This window comes from Amphiprion ocellaris, chromosome 23 (assembly GCF_022539595.1).
Source record: "Amphiprion ocellaris isolate individual 3 ecotype Okinawa chromosome 23, ASM2253959v1, whole genome shotgun sequence".
Lineage (NCBI taxonomy): Eukaryota > Metazoa > Chordata > Actinopteri > Pomacentridae > Amphiprion > Amphiprion ocellaris.
In genome coordinates, this window is record NC_072788.1 from 16,355,591 (window position 1) to 16,379,616 (window position 24,026).

A 24,026-nucleotide genomic window follows, 5' to 3' on the forward strand; every position below is an offset into this window, starting at 1 on the left:
CTTTTAGTAAATCCACCCACCCGTGTAAAAATGATCAATCTCATGAATTTGCCAATAGGGAGTCGTCGGCTGATCAGCGGAGACAGAGGCAGATAATGAGAGAAATGGGGGGTGGCGGGGAGGGTGGGGGTAACAGGACGGGGGAGAAGGAAAGAGTGACTATGGGGACAACGAGGGGAACATTCAAAATTACTGAAGGATTTTTTTTAAAAAGACAACATAGGAAGATTGAGCAAGTGTGAGAACGGATTAGCGGAGACAAAAGAGCAGGTGAGCCTTGATGGACAGAGTTGCCATGAAAGAGAGAATGTGAACATCAATGTCTGCTCAGATGCTCAGAGGGAAAGGCAAGAGGAGGGGTATGAGAGAAGAGAGAAATGGGCCATGTTTTTTTCCCCTTTCACGCTTTGCGTCCCCCGTCTGAAAGCCAGCAGGCCGTTTTGGCGGCAGTGGAGCAAGGTACATGTTTGGGGTTCTTTTTGTCAAGCGTGAGCAGGTCCCGGCGAGGTAGTGACAAGAGAGGGGACAGGAGGGGTGTGTAGGGTGGTGGGGTTTCAGCTGACTGAAAAAAAAAAAAGCGCCTGTCCTAAATTCAAGGCCTGGTATAGCCTTGGGGTGATTCCCACACTACCAGGCAGTGCGGTATGTAAATGTCATAGGACTCAACAGAGCGAAAGGCTGTCTTTCTCTGTTCGTTTGACAGGACATGACAGGTTAAGGGGGGTGCATTTCTCGGTTGTGTTGGTGTCAACATGAACATATTGAGTTTGACATACTTGAGTAGGGTCACACTTAAGAGCAACTCAGGGCAAGTCCATAAAAATGGTGCAAAACAGAAATTCACGAATATTGTTTCAAATGTGGCTGCACAGTGGCTTGGTGGTTAGCACTTTTGCCAAGGTAGGTATCAACTATGTCTATAAGTTGGTTCAGGTTGTTCAGCCTTTTTTTTTTAAGTTCTGCACTTTATTTTAAGATGTACAGTTATATAAAAAGTTATTTATAAAAAAAACAGTTGCCGAAGTGTTTTTTGAACCGTACTGAATTTATTTGAGTTGATGGTCAGTTATTGATTACATGCAGACGCTAATAATACTACTAGGTTATATCAACATATATTCTACTAATTCAGGTTAGACATTATGATATTCCGGGACTTTGCTTTAATACATTTTCTCAGACTGGACCACTTTGAATTTTAGTTGAATAGCCCTGCTCTAGTGGATTGCAATTTTTTTTTCTCCAACTTGTCAACAAGTTTGTATAGGTCTCTAAAGACGTTTTTGAATTTTTGATCTGAAAACTCGACCTCTGTCAGTTTTTTGTCATTACATTCAAAAATTAGTGCTTGATTCAGTCAACTGATAATGTTGTGGGTTGGTCTGGGCCAAAAATGCCAGGGCTGATTTTTTGTCCCAGTCCACCCCTGGTCCAGGGTGTACCCTGTCTTCACCCTAAGTCAGGTGGGATAGACTCCAGCCTTCCAACCCTAATGAGGAATAAGCAGCGTACAGGTAATGGATGTATGGATGCTTCAAATGTAACTGATAGTGCTAAATCAAGTTTATTGTTAGAGAGCTTCAGTGTATAGATAAAAGCATGTGTTCGCTGGTTACCATTTACCGTCTCCTTCACTCTCACTACCCCTTTCTCCCATCTTCCCTCCCTGTCCGTTACCCCCCTGTACTGTGCATGGGTGTCCATATTGCTACAAAGCTGTAGTGCCCATCATACCGCAATTTTCTTTATATTCAACCTGTCTGGTCAAGCTCAAATGCTCATAGGCCGATTAACATACAAACAGAAACTCTCTTAAAACCGCTGCCTGTGTCCAGTAACAATTCCGTGAATAAAGCAGACAATATTCAGCAGGAGTCTGAATAAGTGTGCAGCATGTGTGACCTTAAAGAAGGGGAAGTTTGGAGAATTGCAGCATAAGGAGAAGAAAGTGAATAATTCTTTAAAGTGTAGCCTGGGGCACATTAACATGTGCGCTAGCTATGGCGGCGACACGTGGCTGTTTTTTTTCTTCTTCTGTTTTTTTCCCCCCTCTACAGCGCTTTTAGCACACCCCGTTTGTCAGAGGAAGGCATCATCCTTTATCGGCACATTTCATGTTTCCCAGAGGACTCTGTGAAGCGGGTGATATTATTGAGGAGCGCTGAGCCTTATTAAATTCCCAAGCATATTACCAGTCTCTCTCACTTTCTCTCTCTCTCTCTCTTACACACTTGCATCTCTCACTCTTTCTCTACCACTCACTGATTATGTTTCTCTCTCTCTCTTAATTTGGTGGCACACTCCACCGTAACTCAACAACCTGCTCCCATTCCACTCTCAAGAGGAAACAAAGGAAGTAAATACATATTATTACTTTTTTTTTAAAGGCACTCATCAGGTATTAACACAGTATACTCTTCCATAGCTCCAGAGCCTCGTATGACTCACCCGCTTTCTCGCTGTATATGCTATAGTGTTGTCTCATCTCTTCCGTCCTATTCTTAGTGGGTTCTTTTCATCAGAGGACACAGACAATGCTAATCTTTCAACCAGTGAACTGGATAGAAAGAAAAGTCTCTGTCAGCTTTGCTCGAATTAAGTTGGGAGTCTAGCTCTGTGCTTAAAAAGCGATGATTCTGAAGTAGTATTACTTTAATATCACTTTACAACCACTACAACTCTTTTCTTGAAAGCTTTCCCCCATGATAACAGTCTTAATAGGGCCCAAATTGCAGACCTGCACACATGACAAGAGAACATAAGATTATGTACTGTGAGGGTGATAATGAGGGTGAAGTAGTGAGCATACATCTCCATCGCCCCTCTACAGAGCTGAAACTTCCAGAGCCCTCTATTTCTTCATATGCTATTTGCTTAGGCCAAGGGAATGTGTGCGACTGTGCGCCAGGCATATTTATCAAACACGGCTTTTGCCATTTTTTATGATGCTGACACGGGTGGTGATGCCTCTGTCTCCCCTCGCTGCAAGGGAAACCTATTTACATATGACCTTGCATGCAGCAATTGGTGGAACGGGGATTCGCAGAGTTTTATTTTGCTGGAATGATGTGCTTTTAGCTGGGATGCGACAGCAGAATATGAATATGAAAATACGAAAAAGAGCAGTTGAGTCAGCACGGGTCGTGATATTCATGAGGATTAGACATAATGTGTTTACTAGCTTGGCTGCTGACTGCACTGTATATTATGTCAGTGGACTGTACACGACGCCCATATAGCACGCGTAGTGTTCTCTACATAATGTGTAAATGACTGTTACTACATACCAGGACGGCTTCACAGGTATTGCGACGTGGTTTTGTGTATAAGAGAGATAGTAAACAGTGACGTAAGTCGGTGGTGAAGGTGTGCGTCTCGGGGATAGCGAGCCAACAGAAGCGAAGGTCCCTGAGGAATACCACTGTCTATGAACCATGACACAATACTCTGTCTGGGTCCCTCATGCAAAATCCATACTGCATTCATTCAGGGAGAAAGGAAGAGATACCCAGGCTTTGCGAACTCCATCGCTGTTCAGTCTGTGTGTGCGTTAGACGGGGCTGTCGAGACTGCTTGATGCTGTGAAAATTTGATGCAGAAAACATCCTGTCGGCGCTGCATTTTTAATAGGGACCACGCAGATGCAGGAATTATCATCAGAATGCTCCCTCTGGCCCTCAGTAACACATCATGCATAGCTCTCCAAATGATTCTGCACCTTCCGGACACACATGTCTGGATGCGCTTCAGGTATTTCATTTATTCGAAGAAGAGTTCTATTTGTCTCTTAAAACATTGTCTCTGACCACTGAGAGCTCGCAGGACTCATCGCAGAATCCACAAACACTTCATCACAGGTCAGACTGTTGCCATCTGGTGTATATTTTTCTGTTCTCTATTCAGTTGTAGGAAAATGAGTCTGGCCTTTGGGGCTTTATTGCCCTAATCTGCAGTCCGGCCCGCACTTCTCCCACTGGTGATTGATATTTGGAGACATCGGTGGGACAAAAACAGTTTGAGTTCTGACGCTCATGAAAGACCCATCAGCTCTGCCGTCGATCAATGTGAATAAATATTTCCCACAACCCAGAAGCATTAGAATCAAGGACGGGGGGGCGAAAAAAAAGACAGACAGAGGAAAGAGGAAAAATCAATTGGTCCAGAGCTTTGCTAAAACGGGGGAGGGGAGGTGATGGTGGTGGGGGGGAGAGTAGAAGGGGGAAAAATAGGCCTGTCAAGCTGTGTGAATAATGAAGCATGTTTTCTGTGCTTCAAAGGCAAAGGAGAAAAGGCACAGTGAAGTTATGTTACATACTCTCTGTCACTTAATGTCACATTAATTCGAATATCATGTGAGCCAGAAGTGAGGTGCAGAATGCTGAGGCGAACACGAGGCTTTTGAACTCTTCGTGTATTAATTTACAATCCTCAAGTGTCTCTTTAAGGTGCAATTTTGCACAAAATATCAGTAGGAGTTCTCAAGAACTGCTGATCAGTGTCAGATTAGAAGTCCTTTGCAACTTCTGGCAGCTGAGAATTAAAGCTTTCAAAACAGGCAGGTAATACCGGCTTTTTGTTCCCATTGGAAGTGCCCCCACCTCCAGCCCATGACCAAATGCCCCTTTGAACTAGCCACTTATCTGTGCCGTGTCTGAAAGAGGTGCTTCAGACTCAAACTATGATGCAGAATTAGGATTTTTACTGACACTCTTTTAAACCCCGCACTGTCAATAGCGAGGGTCTGCTCCATGACCCATGCTGCTATACTTAGTGTGCCAGAAAAACATGTCTCAATAGATTCTCTGTCAAAGGCAGTTGGCAAAAACACCAGATGTCCTGTATATATTTTGCAGTATGCAAGCCAGCGTGCTTTTCTAGCCATTCTGACCCACAATCCACTGTGCAGCGGAAGATACGTTGCGGTGTCTTATGCCAGTATAAACAAGCACAAAGTATCGAGAGAGCACAAACAGGTGACAGATGCTGCAATGACGGCTGACAGCATAATTAAGTGCAACCCTGTGTTCCAAATCGTGTACTTTCTCTTTTTACATTAAATTTTGAGCTAGAGACTGTAACTTAAATATGAGTAAGAGAGTAAAAGTTCAAAGTGCAATAGTATGGCAAAGGAGTACATTCAAGTTGTATGCGCACTGCATGCAAAGAGACATGCTTTGTAAGTACAGCTACAGTTGGCCTTTGCACTAAAAGCAAAAACTAGAAAAGCACTCAGAGAGTGTAGTACTCCACTAAGGGTGTTCATTCTTCCATATAGCATTGTCAGAAATGCTGCATTTTTTAAAATAAATGCAGCCTTTTTTACTCCGCCAAGGAACGGTGGAGTTATGTGACGATCGGCGTACGTTTGTCTATGAATCTGTCTGTCTGTCAGTGTGAAACATTACTCAAAAACGGACTAACGGATTTGGATGAAATTTTCAGGGAAAGTCAGAGATGACACAAGGACCATCTCATTAAATTTTGGCAGTGATGTGGCTTATAATCTGGATCCACGGATTGGTTAAGGATTTCCCATTGCTAGATATAGCTGCCGACATGGCGTTGTTGTAACCATGACGTGAACACTGTGTCAGTTACCTGCTGACGATCACATGATTGCGATTCTACTACAAATTGACAGTGATTTATCCATTGGAAATCATACAAGGAACAAACCCCAGACAGATAGTGGTGAAGCTCCTGATGTTTCACAAAGCCTTTATTTACAATCAGCCGTCAGCCATATTTTGAACACAAATTCACCTTTCTGTCCTTCACTCCTTTCTTCAGGAAACATCGTAAGAGCTTGTCCTCATTCCAGCTAGGTGCTTCTAAGTTTATACACATCATTTACTAGACAGCAACAGTGTGGAACCGTTTTCTTTCACCTTCACATGAATTTTCGGACTTTTCGGCAGCGTCTTTGTCATGTCAAGAAACCGGTTCTTAGATAAACACTTCCTGTGCCGCTGGAATGGTTACAGAATAAAAACCCATAGCATTAAAAATACGCCTTCAAAATAAAAGCCTGGAGGGAACGGTTATTTTAACTCTAGCAAAACAAAGTGATCAACTGATCAACAGACCTTTATAAGACTAATTTACACGTGATTCAGTATAAATACATAACCTGCACATACATAACAGATGCCTGTGCTCACAAGGTAATTTTTTATTAAAGATTTCATCCATCAGAAATGATACGTCAACTGCGTTCTTTGAGTGCTTTTCTTGTTTAGTAGTTATTGATGATCAGAAATCATGGCAACATAGATTGCGGCCATTTAATATAGATGTACCCACAAACAAAATGACCTTGCACTGAGCACAGGCGTGTGTTATTCATGTGTATGTTATGTATGGATACCGAATCGCGTGACCTAAATATGTAGCGGCCGGCAGGAATTGATGGGACTCATAAACACCCCCATAATTTAATCAATTTTTCGTTGTATAATTTCCAACGAATAAGTCCCGATAAGTCAGCAGCAGTTGATTTGTAGTAGGATCGCAATCATGTGATCGCCAGCAGGCAGCTGACGTAGTGTTCACTTGTTGTCACTTGCTGCTCTCGCAATACAGACATCTTTAACAAATCCATGGATCCACACTATAAGCCGCATTATGCCAAAATCTAATCACTTGGTCCTTGTTTCATTTCTGACCTTCCCTGAAAATTTCATCCAAATCTATTACTCCGTTTTTGAGTAATGTTGCAAACAGACAGACAGACAGACAGACAGACAGACAAATGTATGCCGATCATCACATATGTCCACTGCGTTCCTTAGCGGAGTAATAAAAAGTCTGCGATTTGCAATGCAGGGTTAGTTTAGGCCACATAAGATACTCTAGCCAAACATGCTAAAAGCTAATGCTTGCTGTTGATGCGGGATAGCAAATGTTAGCTTCCAACTGCAGCTTCAGTTTCAATAAATCTAAGTTAAAACCATGGTATAGAATAGAATAGAATGTTCTTTATTGTCATTATACTATGTATAATAAGATTGCAGATTTGAGCTTTTATGGAGTGTTACAATACCATACAAACTTCAATATTTGGTCAAAAAATGTAGAATATGACATTTTTTGAAGGTTCCACTAGACTTAACTGAAAATTTCACTGAATTTTCCCTTCAGGATATAAAGGTTTAACTGAAATTGAATGAACCAATATTATGTTGAAATGGACACAGTCTATTTGACGTCTCGATCAGGCCAGCAATACAGCTACTTCAACCACAACCTCTATTTTTACACACTACATCTGACCATCTACTCAATTTTGTCGAAAACTGATTTCAGCTCAACTACTGTGATGGAATTTCTGTCCTATTTCCAACTATTTCCGGTCTGAAGAGAAGAGGCCAAAGTCCATGTTTCCTAAATAGAGCCCACCTGTCCAAACTTCACCCACCCACAACATGAATCTCTTTCTCCCCGTCTATCTCCCTCAGTCACTCTCGTTATTTTGATATGGGATCCATTTGGTTTAAATTGACTCATTTTGTCAGTGGGAATCGGAGCAGGGAAACCGAAGAGGGAGAACCGGGCAAGGCTGCTGCAGCTTTGATCCCTCCGACAGGCAGCGTGAAAAGTGCATTTCATAAAGGATGTTCGCCTGTGATGAGCCCGCCAGAGTGACAAATTGGGCCCCTGGTGCTTTAAATAATACACCGTGTATGGCTCCAGTCGAGGCGCTGTTTTTCTATATTGCTAAACTGGCCTGTTAAAAAGGGTGTACGTTGTGGGTTTGAAAAAGGGAGCATGGTTAGAAACTGAAATCCAGAGCAGGTTTCACTTCCAATCATCTCCCTTTTGTGTTCATCTCTGTGATACATGCAAATGTTAATACGAGCTCCGCTTTCAAGTGTCCACTTGTATGCGAATCTAGATTTGGAGCTTCAAGGATTGGAAGCGACTTGTGAGTGATGACTGGGAAGAGCCTTGTTGTCTCCTTGTGGCGTTTGCTGCTCAAGAATCATGTGATGATGAAAATTTAAAATGTGGTGTGTCACTGCTGCTGACACCCCCTTAGCTGGTGAGGCAAAACAAGAAGGAGAAGAGGGGTTCAGTGTGCAGCAAAAACTTTCAGGCCTGTTCTTTGCTCAAATGAAGGAGAATACAGTTAAAAAGAAAAACAATGTACAGACATATGCTGTACTGAGCTCTAAGACCTCCAGCATAAAATCTTGTTTATAAGCTTGCAGATGGTCATCCTTGCACCAAGCACCAGATCTCCCCACCAGTGCTGCCATCATATACACCTCCTCCTTCCCCTTATGGATGCAGTCCATAATGGAGGAATCATCAGAGAAAATCTGGAGGTGGCGTGACCCACAGTTGAGTCGCAAGTCAAAGATAGAGAGTGAAAAAGGAAGGTGACAGCACGGTGCCTCTCTGCAGCAGCAAATCCAATATACTGCTCCAGAAGGGAACAAACTGTGGCCTATCTGCGAGATAGTCTATAATCCAGGACACCTTGGCGTTATCAGGCTGTATCATTCTGAGCTTCTGCCCGAGCAACAGTGGCTGGAGAGTGTTTAAAGCACTCGAGAAATCCAAGATCTCGATTCTTAGTGAGCTCTCAAACCTCTCGTATTGGAGCAAGCCCAATCTGTTAGCACATTTTGTCGTCACACAGTCCATCTAGACATGTTTTGTACATATGAATAATATGCAAATGTGGCTGATTAGGACTCCTTCACCAGATGTCTACCATAGTGTAGGATGAGGCCACAATGCTGTCACTGAAGCTCTCGCTTTCATTCTCGAACACTCAAAACACTGCGGGAGGTTTTTACACAGCAGAGGCTCCCTGGTCAGACTCAAGGATACATTAAAGAGGTGCTGGAGAACCTGTTTGCTGACTGGCACATCCTTTTAGCGCTTTCATCAGGGGCTGCACTGTGCACAGCCATTTGATGCAGTTTGTTTTTAACCTTCCCAGTCGGTGTTCCATCTGTCCTGGGGGGGAAAAAACCCACTAAAATCTGTCTGATCGCTTATTTGTTTTCCCGGGTCATTACTGTGCAAAGCTGTGTCTTGTGCTGTTTTGCACATTATTAAATTTTAACAAATGTGTGAATTAATAATTCTCAGGACAGAGAGGACAAATGACCAAAACGACACACATAAAAGCTAGGTGAAGGGTGGAAGTCATTTTTTTAGTTTTGGTTTCTAGTAAAAGATGGGATTTGAGTTGCCACTGCAGAAGATGTCCCATTCAATTAGATTATGATTACATTTATCACTATATATTATAAAGGAGATTTTGAATTTGCCAATAGTTTAATGTGCATAATTTTGTAATGCCGGAGTGCACTTTTGCCTTTCCAGTGCAGTGTGGAAGGTCACTTTCAGTCTGTTTGGTCATTATGATAATATTTAACAGTTTCAAAGAGAGGGATTCACATGCACTAACATGCACTAGCATGCACATGTGGCCAGACTGGCTTTCAAAACATCAAACAGGGAGGCTCATATTGCACCTATCACAGGAGTATGACTTCAATCTCTGCTGAGGACACCATTACTCCACTACATTGTTATCTCTTACAGCAGATAGTTGTTTTCTGCCATATTTATGTTCAAAATCATGTATATTGCTCCTTTCGAAAAAAAAAATGATCCTCCAAAATCACAGTCGGCTCTGTATCTGTCAGAGTTTTTAGATACAACACAAAAGTCCATCATGTTTTCAGAACCTGCTGAAAAACAGAAAACTAATCCCTGCAGGGAAACGCAGGACCCCAGATAATTTGCCTTTCCTGGCTGTGAGTCGAGCTCGCTTTGCCTGTTTATGAGCCTACATGCTGAAAAACTGAAAACATCGTCCCTTTAGGTCAACATAATTACCCCCGCCAGATTTCCACCACTAGCTTTCCATTAAGGTCGTGACTCACTGTGCCCAGCTTATTCTGGCCCAGACTGTGCTAGCAGCTCTGAGCTAATTGCCACACTCAGGATGACAAGAACGGTAGATAGTGGGTGCTATTTGGCTGACTCACATGCTAACCAGCTAGCCCGCCACTGCTAACTCCTTACCACAAGTGGTGCCTTTGTTTTAGACATTCAGTGGGGACAGTATATATTATTTTGTAGGGATGTTTTTTTTTTTTTATTTCATTTGAAATATAAAATAAGAAAGTTGCAGGGATCCTTGTTTATATTTTGAAAAATTATGTAACGCATAAAGAATTTGTGATAAGTGGGTCATACTAAATCTTTCTGGTAAGCAGGACACATAATGAAATTCTGATGCAAATGTGCTGCTAATGTGTGAGCGCCTTTGCCAAGTTGTATAATGCTGTATTTCTTCTTAAAGAACGTGCTGCTTACGGCTGAACATGTGCTGAACATAAAGTATGTTCTCTGCAATTCCCATTCGTTTTAACTGTATCAGATAAAAAAAAAATAAATAAAAAAAAAAAAACATCCCCCCAAAGCCACAGTCTCATATTTTCTGAAATGGCCCTATCTTCGGAACTGCACCGTTCATACAGTTCTCACCTCCTTCTCCACCTACAAGCAAGCCCGTGATTTAGATGTTTTCTCCTATTAGCGCAATCAGTAAAAAAAAAAAGCACAAATCACAGAGTTTTCTTATTTTTATTTTAGGGAGGATTTAATTGAAATTGTATTTTGACAAATAACCATTTAATGGTGTAAAACAGGCTATTGTGTGAGTGTGCCTGGGAGTGTGCGATAAGAGTAGCAGTGGAGGAGAAGCAATGACACTTCTTTTTCTAAAAACTGGAGAGAGAGAGGGGGGGGAGGGACGGCGTGGATGTATGTGTGAGAAGAGAATTTAGAGAAATAGTAAACAACAACGCACACATTCTTTGTGTTTTTTTTTTAACTGATTTACCCGCTTGCTCACACTCTCACAGTAGCTCAGTAAGCCCTACCATTTTCTACACACTCACCGCCCCTTCGTGTGTATTCTGTGTTTGTCTTATCAATTAATACTGTGTGCTTGTCTTCCTTTTCTGCGGCTGCGAATGCTGAGCGTCGGCACACAAAATGCTTCACACACCCTGCATGGTTAAAAAAAGACTCGCTACATTGCAGAAGTGGCAAATGTGTGTGTGTGTGTGTGTGTGTGTGTGTGTGTGTGCAGTGAAAATGAGCTGAGCCTGCCATATTGTTTTATCGGTCGCTAGCAGTGTTGCATGTGTGCACCATAGCAGAGCAACTAATTCTAATCCTTATGGTGCTTCCAGAGTATTCTGTATAAGCTCAGAGTGGCGCGCTGAAGAAAACACACATAAACGGAGGGGTGTGTGGTGGGCATGAGGGGGTTGACACAGTGCATTATTTTATATTGTAATTGGGGGTTTTTCAAGCAGAACTGAATTACATATACAAAGATGTGAGTTGTAGCTCGTAAAGGTGATTATAAGCATTATGTTTCCATCATAATATGAAAGTCTGATGAGAAAATCCTTTCGTTGTGAGACTCGGCTCAGCTAGGAGGTATTTGGTGTTGTTTCAGAAGGCGTGTGTGTGCGGCAGGAAGTCGGCGCCATCAGTCTTACTAGGAGAGTGGATGAGTCACTCGGCTCTTCTCCTCTCTACATCATTCTGCTGCTGTTGCCCTTATAGATGAGGCTGGGTCAGAAGTGCTATCAGGACACGCTCCGCGGCGTCTTTGTTTATGCATGTATATGTGAGAGACAGGGAAAGAGAAAATGTTTCCTGTAAACACGGCAACCACCTGCTGTACGAGGGGCTCCGTCTGCACGTGTATGCACACACGTATGTCCGAGAGCGTATGCATGCAAGATGAATGAGAGAGCATGACACGCGGGGACACTTTATTTATGGGGTCTTCGGCTTTGAGTGCTGAGGCCCAGAGAGACAGAGGACATGTGCAGAGGGTAAGGAGAGTGCAAGCCGCATTTGATAATTGGCTGAGAGATCGTCACCAGAATGAAATTATGCTAGTTAATCTCTCCTCAATTAATTACCTCAGGAGCAGGCCGCAGTACATTCATTATTTCAGAAAGAGTATTGACCCCGCTGAAAGAAAAAAGCAGCCATATCATACCCATAATGCCGACTTGGAGTGTTATTGTAATGCTCGTTAGCGTATGGGCTGCAGGCAGCCGCTAAAAAAGGGAGAATGAAATGAAAAGTGATGTCACATAGACTAGTATTTTTCTGCCTATAAATACAGGAGGGTTCCATGCATATTTTTTTTGTGTGTGTCTTCGGTCCACACAGAGGTTAGGCACCTTGTGAAGTGAGGCAAAAGGAGGTGACAGCTCATTACAATACCCGATCAGGCTTCCTCGCTCACTCCTATTCCTTGTGGCCGTCTTGCACCTCTCCAGGCATGGCGGAGGGTCCAGATTATTTCCTTAGTTGCTCTTGCCAGGGAGTAAATACTTCAAGAAGCTCGGGAGGCAGAGAATAGATCACCTGCTGCCACATTCAACAGCATTCCTCCAGCTGGCCTATGAGCAGCGCTGCTGAAGTGAAAAGGTTACCGCAACGTGGAGAGATGTTGGTTATGAAAAAGGCCAAAGCGGGTCAAATAGACTCATGAACAGAGTGTGATTTTGTACCGAAGCACTAATGATAAATAGTTATTTCTAGAACAGTAATTACGAGGGACGGACGATTTGTTATTTTCCGCTCCTTCAATCCAAATACCCTCCCGCTTACACGATTTCAACAGGGTGAACAGGGGTTAGATGTTTGAGGTTTAGATTTAAACTTGCTGTGCCATTGGGGAAAAAAAAAAACTCCACTTCTGATGTTAATGCCATCAATTAATGATGTTGCTTGCGGTGCACACCATGACTTGCGTTTTCAAAGGTCATTGCTCCCCAGGACTCCCCTTTTGTTCTCATTTTCCCCCGCACCACTGCGTATCTTCCATCCCTCCTTAATTGTCTGGCAAACATCTCAGCAAGAGAAAGACAAATATCGCCTTTTCCTGTGGATATTGTTCTGTCTGATCTCGCCGTCACCGCGTTAATAATTTAGCACCTATTCTTTTTCTCGCCGCTGCTTTCTCTCAGGAACACTTCCTTCCTCACCTTATTTTCTCCTCTTAGGCCATTCTCTCGCTTTCTTCTTCTGCTCTTTCCCTCCATTTCCTTCCTTTTTATTCCCCACAGCTACCTTTAGTTGTGTGCGTGCGTATATTCAGAGTGTCTGTCTGCCTGTCTGTCTTTGATGCTGAGGACCTCTCGGCTTCGCGGCAATGCCACAGGGGCCCTGCAAAGTGAGACAGCCAAACACAGGGAGACTTGCTCTTACACCATAATTAGTCGGCAAGTTTCACCTAATTAAATGGGACCCTATTAGAGGCGCGAATGAGTAGAAAGGGAGAAACAAGAAAGACGACTGCAGAGCAACTGCGGAGAGAACGCTAGCTCCCTTTGGTGTTGTTTTTGGCCGGCGTTTCATCCTCGTCTCTTTTTGTTGTATCGCTTTTCATTTGTCTCCTTTCTCTCTATCCTCTCATTTTTTTTCCCCACTCACAAAGGCTTGAGTGTTTCCAAAAGCTTGGTTTTTTCAGAATAAATATTTCATGCACCCTCCCGCAGCCACGCGGAGTAATCGCCACGACACGCAGCGATGTACAATGTCATCTTCGCGGCGATTGCTCTGTCGTGCAAAATAGATCTGTTCATACGGGGAGGCTTTTGATGAGAAGTGCAAGGCAATCACTAGCCCATTTCCAAGCTAGACTCACTGTTCTCACACTGACGCCCTCTCATGCTTCTTCGCCCAACTCCTGAAAACTTTCTCTTTTCTTGCCTTGATTGAGAAGAAGATGTTCCATTTTGGTTCCAAATTGAAATCATGCGGATGGAGGTAAATGGCATTTGGAGGTTAAAGTGTTTTTCTTTGCCTTCTTAATATAGAGAATGAGACAGAAGCATATTAGATTGAGTTAGTGGAGAGGTAAGTGGCGCCTCGAATCTGGCTGCACACTGGACCTCCTTGTTGGAGAGTTAATTTGAAGCTTTAAACAGGCTAAATCAAGGTCTTTGGATTGATAAGTTAATGTGTGCATGCTTGAGAGCACATGGTGTGACCCGGGAGCACGTGCTACGGGATTTGTTTGCAGTGCAGTACATATTTTGTTCTCAAACTTGCCTTTATCATCACTCTTCTTCCTCCTGCTCCTCTTCTGTCCTTTCTCCTTCTCCTCTCTCCCCCTCCTGTCTTTGTTAATGTCCTCAATTCTTTCTCCTCTCCTCCTGTCTTCCCGACTCTCCTCTCCTCTCCGCTGCTCTCTTTGGCAGTGTGTTTGGCCTGTGACGGCCCAGAGGCAGCCATGCTGTCTTCTCCACTCAGTCTGCTGTTTCCCTTCTCCCGTGCCCTGACCCTGCTATACTCAGCACACATACACTCCCTCCATCTCTGTCTCTCTCTCCTTTATTCTTTTTCTGTCTATCCCTGGCTCTCTTCATCATTCCTGTCTTCATCCTCTCCCTCATGCCCTCCTCCTCCCGTTCTACTCTGACCCCTATCTGCTATCCAGCCAAGTGCAATGTCCGTCAAAGACATAGTGTGGACACACACAAAAATGCATGCAGGCACATCATCTCTGCTTTATTTCCTCTTCTCTCTCACTTTTCCTGTCTTTTTTTCATCCCTCCGTGCCTTCCTTAGCTTTCCTCTTGAGCTGAATCTGCTGGGCGAAAGTGAAGAACCCAACGGTCTCCGGGTTTCAGTCTGTCTATCCGTGTTTCAAAAATTAGACAGTTGGTGCCGCAGATTAAATGCAGACTGGGAAGTGAACTTGCTGACATGCAATAATGAAAACACACAGTACAGTAGTATGACACAAATAAACACAACAAACTGTAATCGCCCAGAAATGGCCACACAACAGACACCAGTGTGCATATGCCCGGAAGCAGTGACAGTCTAAGTCTCCATATTTTCCCCTACCGCTGCAACATCTTAGCAAGTGCTAAAGACACCGCATCAAATTGCTACTGTAACCCAGCAGTGGAGGTTCTTTGAAATATCCAGAGTGTAAGCTAGTCAGCTGATAGGGTGGCTGACTAAAGCCAGCTAAGAAAAGCCACATCTCAACCAGTGCAGCCACTGGCCCACTTTCAGCCTGCTTTCTTGCATAAATGAAGAAAGTCTCCTCTATAGACTCCTTAAAATCTCCAAATGCACACAGTATGAGGCGCTAATATCTCAGAGCACTGCTGTATAGTGGCATCTCGGTGGGTAATCATCACTTCAGCAGCACACGACTTTTGTCCATATGGAATTACATTTTAGCAAAACCTGGTGCTTTTCCGTTTGGTCCGTCGCCCCTCTAATTCATATGTCAATCACTCTCTGATTCACTATCACTACCTCCCCTCCTTCCGTCTTTCAAAAGCTTTTTTTTTTTTTTTTAAAGTAAATGTAAAAGTGGCCTAAGTGTTGTGAGCTATTATGAGCAGACCAGCCTCCGCTTGGCTGAAAGCTCTTGTCTTCTAGCATTGGAGAGAGCTGGCCCTGCCTGTGGCACCCACACTGTGCCACTGTTTTCTAGCTCTGGATCCCCAAATAACAAGGCCTGAGCCCTGGGGACACAACCTGGGATGGAGAGGCCTTCTTGTTTGGCTCTCAGTGTTGCAGCGAGGCTTTTCACAACATGGCAGAGTGACCCACTTGTATTGTGTTATGCTGTTGGTTGGTACCGTGGGCTCACGGGATATTTGTGAATATGTAACAAAAGTCTCCTGCTGTGATGTGCGTGCTTTAAGGGCTTTTCTTTGAAGATATTTTCTACGTCCTGATTTCTGAATTGGGTCTTGAAAGGGCCTATGGATATGTATGGAAGCGACACTGCGCATTTTCTTCACTGAAACCACAATTACAATTAATTTTGGATTTACATCGAACTGTTTGCTTTTATTATGTGGTTTTTAGATTTAAAGTAAGTTTGAATCAAGATCGCCAGCAAGGATATATAAAGAAATGGGAAGATGAATGTTTTTGTTTTTTCTACTCTTGCCAAAATTAACAAGATATTGAAGTGACTCTAGCATGGCCTCGGCCAGCAGGTGAAAGTCCTTGTCTGGACTGGCTCTAGCACATTTATTTGTCCAAAGCTCAAGGACAGATGGATTAAAGTGGTTTCAAAGTATCCATGTTGATGGCCCAAATCCAGGAGGAGGTGACACTTTTGAAGAGAAAGAAAGCTTTTCTTTGCTTTGATATAGCAGCCCAATTCATTAGCTCAGTGGGAAATGTCTTCATTTTTAGCAAGCCTGTGGATTCGATGGACCATGGCTTGGAAATCAGTCTCCTTTCAGCATGCACAACACAGAGCGTCGGCAAACTACCTCAGCATCTCACTGTGCAGGGGCAGCTGAGATGTTGGCTGCTTACCCATGAGAGCAGGAGGAAGCAAGAGGTCCTCCTTGCTGTTTTTTTTCTTTTTTCTCCTCACTAGTTTGTCTGAATGTAACTGGGGTGAGGAGCCAATTGGATGAGCATTCAGGAGCAGGGCACGGAGGCCTCAGGAGAGCCGCTGTGCATTGTGGGTAGCCTGATGGCTCAATCGTAGGTGTAAATGAGCAAGACAATCAGTACCTGGTATCCGCTTGTCTCTTTGATGGCTGTGTTTGTCAAGCCGAGGCAGGGAAAAGGAGGGAGAGACATGCCACGATCCGAAGCCACAGTTATCATTTTCATCTCATCAGCTGGCATGCTAACTCTGACTGTAGTTACATCTCTCCATGTCGTTTTATTTTCTTGCTTTCCTTCTCACTCATTTAGCTGTTTTACAATTCATTAAACAGAAATAGTTGTTTGGGCTCACTAATGGCAAAAAGTTATTTGATTTTTCCATCGAGTTCTGGTTGTTCCCTGAGGCACCAGCTATATATTGACCGGCAATCATTAGTTGATGCTTTACAAAGGTAATTTTTGACATGGAAATGGATTTCAATAGGTATTTAGCAGAAATAAGACTTCCAACAGCATAGGAATGGCACTCTTGCAGTGATATCGATGTTTTCCTGAAAGGCATTCATAGTGAGAGAAGTGATTCATTTGTTGATTAAAAAACGAATCAGCAGCACTTTAGAGGACTCTCATTCTGTTTTTCCTGTCTCCTCTTTCTTTGCTGTCCTTGTCTCGGTTGCATTGTGTCCTCAGTCATGTGTCTGCTCTACATAACACTGTTTTGGCGCTGTTGTCAATGTGTCTTTTAGTTCCAGTTTCAATGCTGCTCAAGGTTTCTCATACAGTACATATATTACTGCATAAGTGCGAGACATAAAGAGTGATTTCTGTTCTATTTTTTTCTTTTACAGGAGAAAAAGAGCATTAAAAGTAAGCCATGGTCCAAACTCTTTTTTTTTTTTTTTTTTTTTTTTGTTACTACTATTGGCAAAGGCATGCTTGGCTTGGTTTGCACTCACCCTCCTCGCTTTTGCTTGATTTTGGTTTTTCATACTTTGCATCAGGTCATGAATAAATTACATCTAACATAGCATCTATATGACACTGGCACTTGTGTTAACTCTGGCACTGTGTAACATTTAAGCATTTGGGCTGTGGAGCAGAATTCCTTCCCTTTTTTTTCAGTTTTGGTCTTATATTGAAACAATCCATCAGCTTTGGTTTGTTTTTGGGTTAATTATCTTTCACATATTGCACTGTCTGACAGTAGTCATTGACAGTAGGGTATCTGTCTAACCTGTTGTCCTGATGTGGCACTGTAAGCACATAATTTGCTTTCGACAATAATGCAGTAGACGTAGTTAATCTGAGACCAGCGCCGAGCTAGGTAATTGGTTAAGACCCCTATTAGTGGATTTAAGAGGATATCAGAGCGCTTGAGCCACGCAAAGCTATTAAGCTACTTAGATAAGAATGTGATTGCCGTCTGTCAATCACCAAAATACGAAAACAGGGTGTTGTTGGCGCTCCCATCTCACAAACATACTCACACACACACACACACACATGCAGTGCAGGCCAAATTTTGCATCTTAAATTTTAGACGAGGGCAAACTGAAAAACACAAACTGACCTCTTCCCCTCTCCTTCCATCGCTGCCCTCCTCCCCGCCCTCGTCCTTTCCCTTCCCCTATCAGCACAAGCGCGTTTTGAAGCATGACATTATTTCAACTCTGATTCACGCCGCTGTTTTTTAGTTTGAGGCTGTTGTCGTAGCCAGTGGAGTCTTCTTTTCATTGTTGTTTTTTTTGTTACCGTTTCTGTCATGTGGTGTGGGTTCTGCATGAAAACAAATGCAATTTTATCCGTAGACGCTTTCTTATATTCACTGGTGATACAAAAAAATCTAAACTTTTCTAGCTGTGGGAATAGATGCCTGGTAACCATCGTGACCAGTTTTTGTTGTTTTCTACCTTCTCCATTAACATTCAGATGCAGTGATGACCTCTTTAGGGAGAAAATACAGATTCACGCATCTAATGAAGGAATTCATATTAGCCAAATCATGTGACACAAACCACAACAAACACTTAGTGGCAGGAGAGTTTATCATTACCATTGTCAGTTTCTCATTAAATATCCCACTTTAGTAAAACAAACAGCATCATTTACATTTTTCTCTTCTCTGCTTTCTCTAGACTCTCGGCCCTTGCCTGACGTAGCCATGACTGGCAAGTGCACCCGGGAATGTGACGAGTACGGCCACTCGGACTCCTGCTGGATGCCTGTGCGCACGTCGCCCGAGCGACGGCCATCCAAGTCAACCACCACCCCTCAACAACCAAAGCTTTCCACTTTCATGAGCGGCAACGGCAGCAGCAGCAGCAGCAGCGCCGAGCAGCCCGGCAGCCAAGAGACCCTCGCCATGGCCGCCATGGCCAACGGAGACCCCACCGCTGCTCACATGATGGGCGACCGCAATCGCAACTTGCTCAACAAGAAGATGGCCTCCTCCTCCTCCTCCTACGAAGCCTTCGGCTCGCCTTCCTACGGCTCGCCAGGAGGCGGGGAGGAGGTGCTGGGCCACCCCACTGAGGAGATCCCCCTTGCACCCACTGGGGAGTACAAGCCCACATCCTGTGGTACTCTGACACGACGGGAGGTGTATCTGTGAGCTGGGAGGGTGAGACGCACATAATATGCCACACCACGAGGCATCTAAATACAACACTAAGCATAGTTGCTTACCCACCACCATTACAGCTCTAGAAGCTTTTTAGCCACCCTTGTTCTGCGCAAGGTAGGACTAAACTTTCTCCAAAGACTTTGACAACACTCCTTAATGAAAAATCTAAGTGGATATTATACACATAGTACCATTTTTAAAGTGCTAATTCCGGCCATGACCTGGAAGAAAGGAGGAGGAGGAAGAACTGTTGCCGATTGGACTTTCAGCGAGGCTGTTCTACTGGCGAGTCGGGCTCTTGGGACACAGTCTGCTGCCTGACAGTCAATCTGTACAGTAACCAACTCATTTTACATATACAGTACATGCATGCATTTCCCCCCTGTTCTCATTCAAGGCCCCATTCCCTGAAGTTGACACTGTACAAATCAGACCATTTCTTTCTAGGTTTGTCTTTTTTTTTTATTTTTATTTTTTTTAGAAACAAAGCTGTACACAGACTATTTTGACTTTGACGTGCGTCTGGATATGCCTTTTTAAAAAATTATCTCCGAACAGTGCAACTGTCTGGCCACGATGTTCTGTGGCTAGAGAAATATACTGGACAACGGTCCCATGGTATCATACTGACCATGGCTTCTGTCATCTTTACAGTTTGCGATTAAAGTTGCAGAACATTCACTGATCGTATTAAAATCTTACAAGGACGGGAAAGACTAAGCTTTAAATACTCAGTCCTCTCTTGATATGGAGATTCTTGGATGGAAATGGGACCCAATGGAATTTGCTGCAACAACCCCTTGGTTAGACTACAACCACATTGGTAGACTTTGATGAACTTAACGATGACTGATTCTAATCTACCGGTGCACACGCTCTTCACAGGTGTCACTCATTGTACATAAACATTGGACCATAGCAACAGTGCTAACTGCTCTCATTCCCTTCTGTCTCGCTACCTTTCCTCAGTCTCTCGTTCTTTGTCTTTGATTGGCGAGATTGAGACCAAAACCCTCCTAAGAAATGCAAGATCTTAGAACCATGATGTATAATCGCATTGGCTGGAAAAGCATGTGAGTCCTCAGTTGTACATTTTCGGATCACCTTGGTGGGATGCGACTGCTTATACCAAGTTGTAATACTTGCCCTGTTTTTCTCAAACACACACGCAGACACACACACATGCAGAAGCAGAAAAGCAGGTTCATTTAACTGAGACCAGTGGTGCTGCTGTACTAACTGAACATCCTGGGTGTGTGTCGCAATGTGTGGCATGAGATAAAAATTATCGAGGTGCAACTGAAATTGTATGTGTATGGGCCAGATATGCAGTATATGGTATTTTTGTATAGGCCCCTGTAGATGTACACCAGTAATAGGATTAGGAGGGCATAAACATGGCCAAGTTGGTCCTAAAACAGCTGCAAGGACAGCTTTTTACTGTTATTTCCTTTTTTTGTTGTTGCGTGATAGGACTGAGCAATAAATATCATCATGTACATGTGACCAACAAGCATCAGCTTCTTTTTCACTTCCTCTCAAGCCTTCAAGGTGAAGTTAACCCACATGTGGCTGTCAAAGAGTCCTTTTATCACTAGTAGATGTTGCTTTCCATAGTACATGGTGATGGCATCTTTGAGCATGAATGTAAGAATCTGCTCAATGGAGAACAATCAAAAAGCAACGTCTGACTGAGCAGATGCCCGGATGTTCTGGGATTACAAGCAGAGAAAATTGGTGTCAAAGTGAAACCAAAGCTTCGCGAACAGGATGAAGCAGTCCCCCTTTCACACACAGAAAAAAATAGCTTTGCGGGAGAACTTTGCTTTAAGTACACATTACGTGAAGACCTTTTAATGAAGGATTGAGCTGGAGTGATAAGAATGTGATGTCTCAACAAAACATCCATTACATCCTCAGAGCTGACGCTTTACGACCACGAACACACAGACACATTATAATGTTGAGATGTTGTGCCTCCCTGTCTACAGTGGGTTTTCTTTCTTTCTTTTTTTTGCAGCTACAGAGGCGCAAAATCTCATGACTGTAATAAAGCAAAAGAATATCAGATGCAATGGAACTTTTTGTATGTTAGCAAAACCCCTTTGGTTTGACCGGAGCTGCTTTTTCAGCATTCCGGCAATCTATAGTCTGTAAGTACTACTCGTTGTTTGAAAGAAAGTGCTCCTATACTTATCAACTGTATACATAAATATTTACTTTTTACTGCACGTTTAATGGGAACTTAACTTCACTTACTGAGAAGGAAGAAGAAAAAAACTGTAAAACAAAATGTACAAAAAAAATGTTACCCTGTAAACATGGAAATCCATCTTGTTGCTTGCTTTTGTTATACTTAAAAGACATTAGCCATGTAGTACAACTTAGTACATCGATTAAGACCATACTGTTGATTTATTTTCATGTATTTTTTCAACCTAAATTTCTTTCTTGTCTCTTAAATCGCAACACAAACCCGAATCTTTCATATGTTTCTTTTACATCAACTTTTTACCATAAGGACTTTTTTTTTCTTCTTCATCTTGTAGTTTACTTTTTAATCTCATACATTGATTAGTGACACAGTAACAGTCAAAACCGTGGAAATGATCATGACAATGTACTATGTGTTTTACTTTTTTCTTTATCTGGTGCCACTTTGTATATTTAGAGTGCTTCTGAAAAAAGAAAAAAAAACTTTAAAAAAAAATACTAGAGTGAATGCAAATATGCAATTGTGCCTTTTTATACCAATTGGTATGATTAAATGTTGGTTTGGAATGGTGCATAAACAATTCTGTTGACACGCTTACAAAAAGTAGATGGGGTGGCATTTAAGGACTGAAATACATTTGCATATCTTAGATGAAATCCCATGATGTCAAAAGGCTTTTTGGAGGACGACCAGTCAAATGTCAGTTAGCCTGTAGGTCTAATGCTTAAATGGCTATTGTTCATTGGGTTCAATTATCTTGTTGAAGTATCCATTCCTAGCTTAGTGCATAACCGAATGAGTACAGGTACATTCAAAAAGTTGCTTGTTGGTAGAAATAATAATGATATAATGGATTTTTTTTTGTCGTGTTCCACTCATGTACATGTGTGACATCAGAGGTCAAGTAACCTTCTTTGTGCATGAAACAAGCTCTAGGACTGAATATAGAAGCTTGGAAAAATAGAGGGCGGGAAAAAGAAAAAAAAATGCTTGGAGACATTTGACTGCTCAGAGTTGAGGGAGCCTAGAGATAAAAATGCTAATGTGATGGTTTACTAGGAGGAGTGAAAGTGGGGGGAAAAAAAGCTGCAAGGGAGAGCAGCTGACAGAACACACACCTCAGGATGTGCTGTGCAACACAACACTCATACACACAGATTTACAGTATATGCATATCAGTAGATGATGAAACCCTGTCGTACAAATAAGCGCGGTGCGGGGTTTGCTGTGATGTTGCGAGGTGATGCTTTGAATTTCTAGATCAGATAAAGCGAAAACAAAGACTCCGTGGAGCGAACCTCTGACAAAAAAAAAGAAGAAATGAAAGAGAAGTTGCCATACACTGGCAACTACACTGAGTGCAATCTATACTACATCATTTTTGAGTAGTGATACACACAGTAGCTTGTTGGTTTTTTTTGTTTTTTTTTCTGATATTCACCGAGATAACAGCTACAGAAATCTGGATGATGATCTGGTGGTTTTATGTTGGAATTCTCTTCTTAACATTGGACAAAAAAACATGACCTCCCATCAAAATGTCTGTATCTTGTTGATGCCTGAGGTATGTGCTCAGTTTGTGCTCTCCTCTATTCGTATAGCATTCACAGTGTGTAATGAGATTTGTAATATTAACCATTACTATTTGTCCTGCGACTTGGATGTTGATATAGAAATTGAGGAACAAATTTATCATCGTTTAATATGAGTCACTATGCACGCAGCTTAGCTGAACATGGCAAAGTGTATTGAACGCAAGTCCACTTCTATTTATGAGATATTTTACATAATTTAATTTGCTTTTGTACAGGTTTGTGTAAATAAATTGCTTGTCATTTTTGTCTCTGCAGAAATTAAAATATAACATGGTAAAACAACAAGTGTCATTCCAGTCTATTTGGTTTCATTATGTTTGCTCTTTGAAGAAAAAAAGAACACTTAAAATCATTTAATTGCTCAAATAGCAGCGCCATAGTACTATAATGCTCTTATTAAAATCTTAATGTAAACAGCTCTAATTCTTTGCTTTTTTTTTAATTATAAAAGCCACTGTTGTTAATGACCACTCATTTTACTGAGCATTAACAGGACAGTTCCTATAATAAAAGTGCTCACTATGTAAGCACTGTATTCCAGATACACGCAGCATTAATCTGCTTATGTTATGCAAACCATTAAATATTCAAGATTAAATATGCTAATTATTTTCTAGTATTTTTATCCACATTCTACATATTACTACTATTTAAAGTTTCATTAACTGCGTTTTTGGTTACTAGAGGGCACACAAATCATCACCTTGTCAGGTAGTCATGGCTAATGCATTAGCAAACAGTTGCTTGTTTACACATAGCAAACACATTAGCATTCATTTGAAGTCATGTTTCTGTCCACCTGCTAAATTTAAGTCCAATATCACTCCCTTTTAATCTCTGCTTTGGTTTCCACTACCTCTCCCACAATTTCTGAAAAATGTGAAACATTTTAGCTCTAAATGCTTCATTATATTCGAAAGACAGCCTCTAGGCAGGTGGTGTATAGTGGATTTATTGGAGCTTTTAGCAAGCAGCCAGCTGTGACTGAAAACAAGGTGAATCTGAATGGAATTTGCGGACAGGTCAACAAAAACACAGACCTGAATGACATTTACAAGCTCTATATTCAGCTGTGAACAAAAGTTTACAGACACTTGTAAAGACCATGCATTTCATGGCAGTATTGATTCTTTAATAGATTTATTAT

At 42.3% G+C, this 24,026-nt stretch overlaps 1 protein-coding gene across 6 annotated transcripts in view; it reads left to right on the forward strand.

Annotated features, from left to right (window-relative positions):
- pcdh7b (protocadherin 7b) overlaps window positions 1-23,164 on the forward strand; it is a 111,310-nt gene extending 88,146 nt beyond the window's left edge. For 2 of the 6 annotated variants that reach the window (XM_055007543.1, XM_055007544.1), the window contains exons 3-4: window positions 17,295-17,313; window positions 18,582-18,721. In XM_055007543.1, coding sequence (XP_054863518.1) covers window positions 17,295-17,311 — 17 coding nt within the window. In that variant the 3' untranslated portion in view covers window positions 17,312-17,313; window positions 18,582-18,721. Of the gene's footprint in view, window positions 1-17,294; window positions 17,314-18,581 lie in introns of all 6 variants that reach the window. The other 4 variants (XM_055007541.1, XM_055007540.1, XM_055007542.1 and 1 more) reach the window with 3 other exon arrangements.
- Window positions 23,165-24,026: the final 862 nt, after the last annotated feature.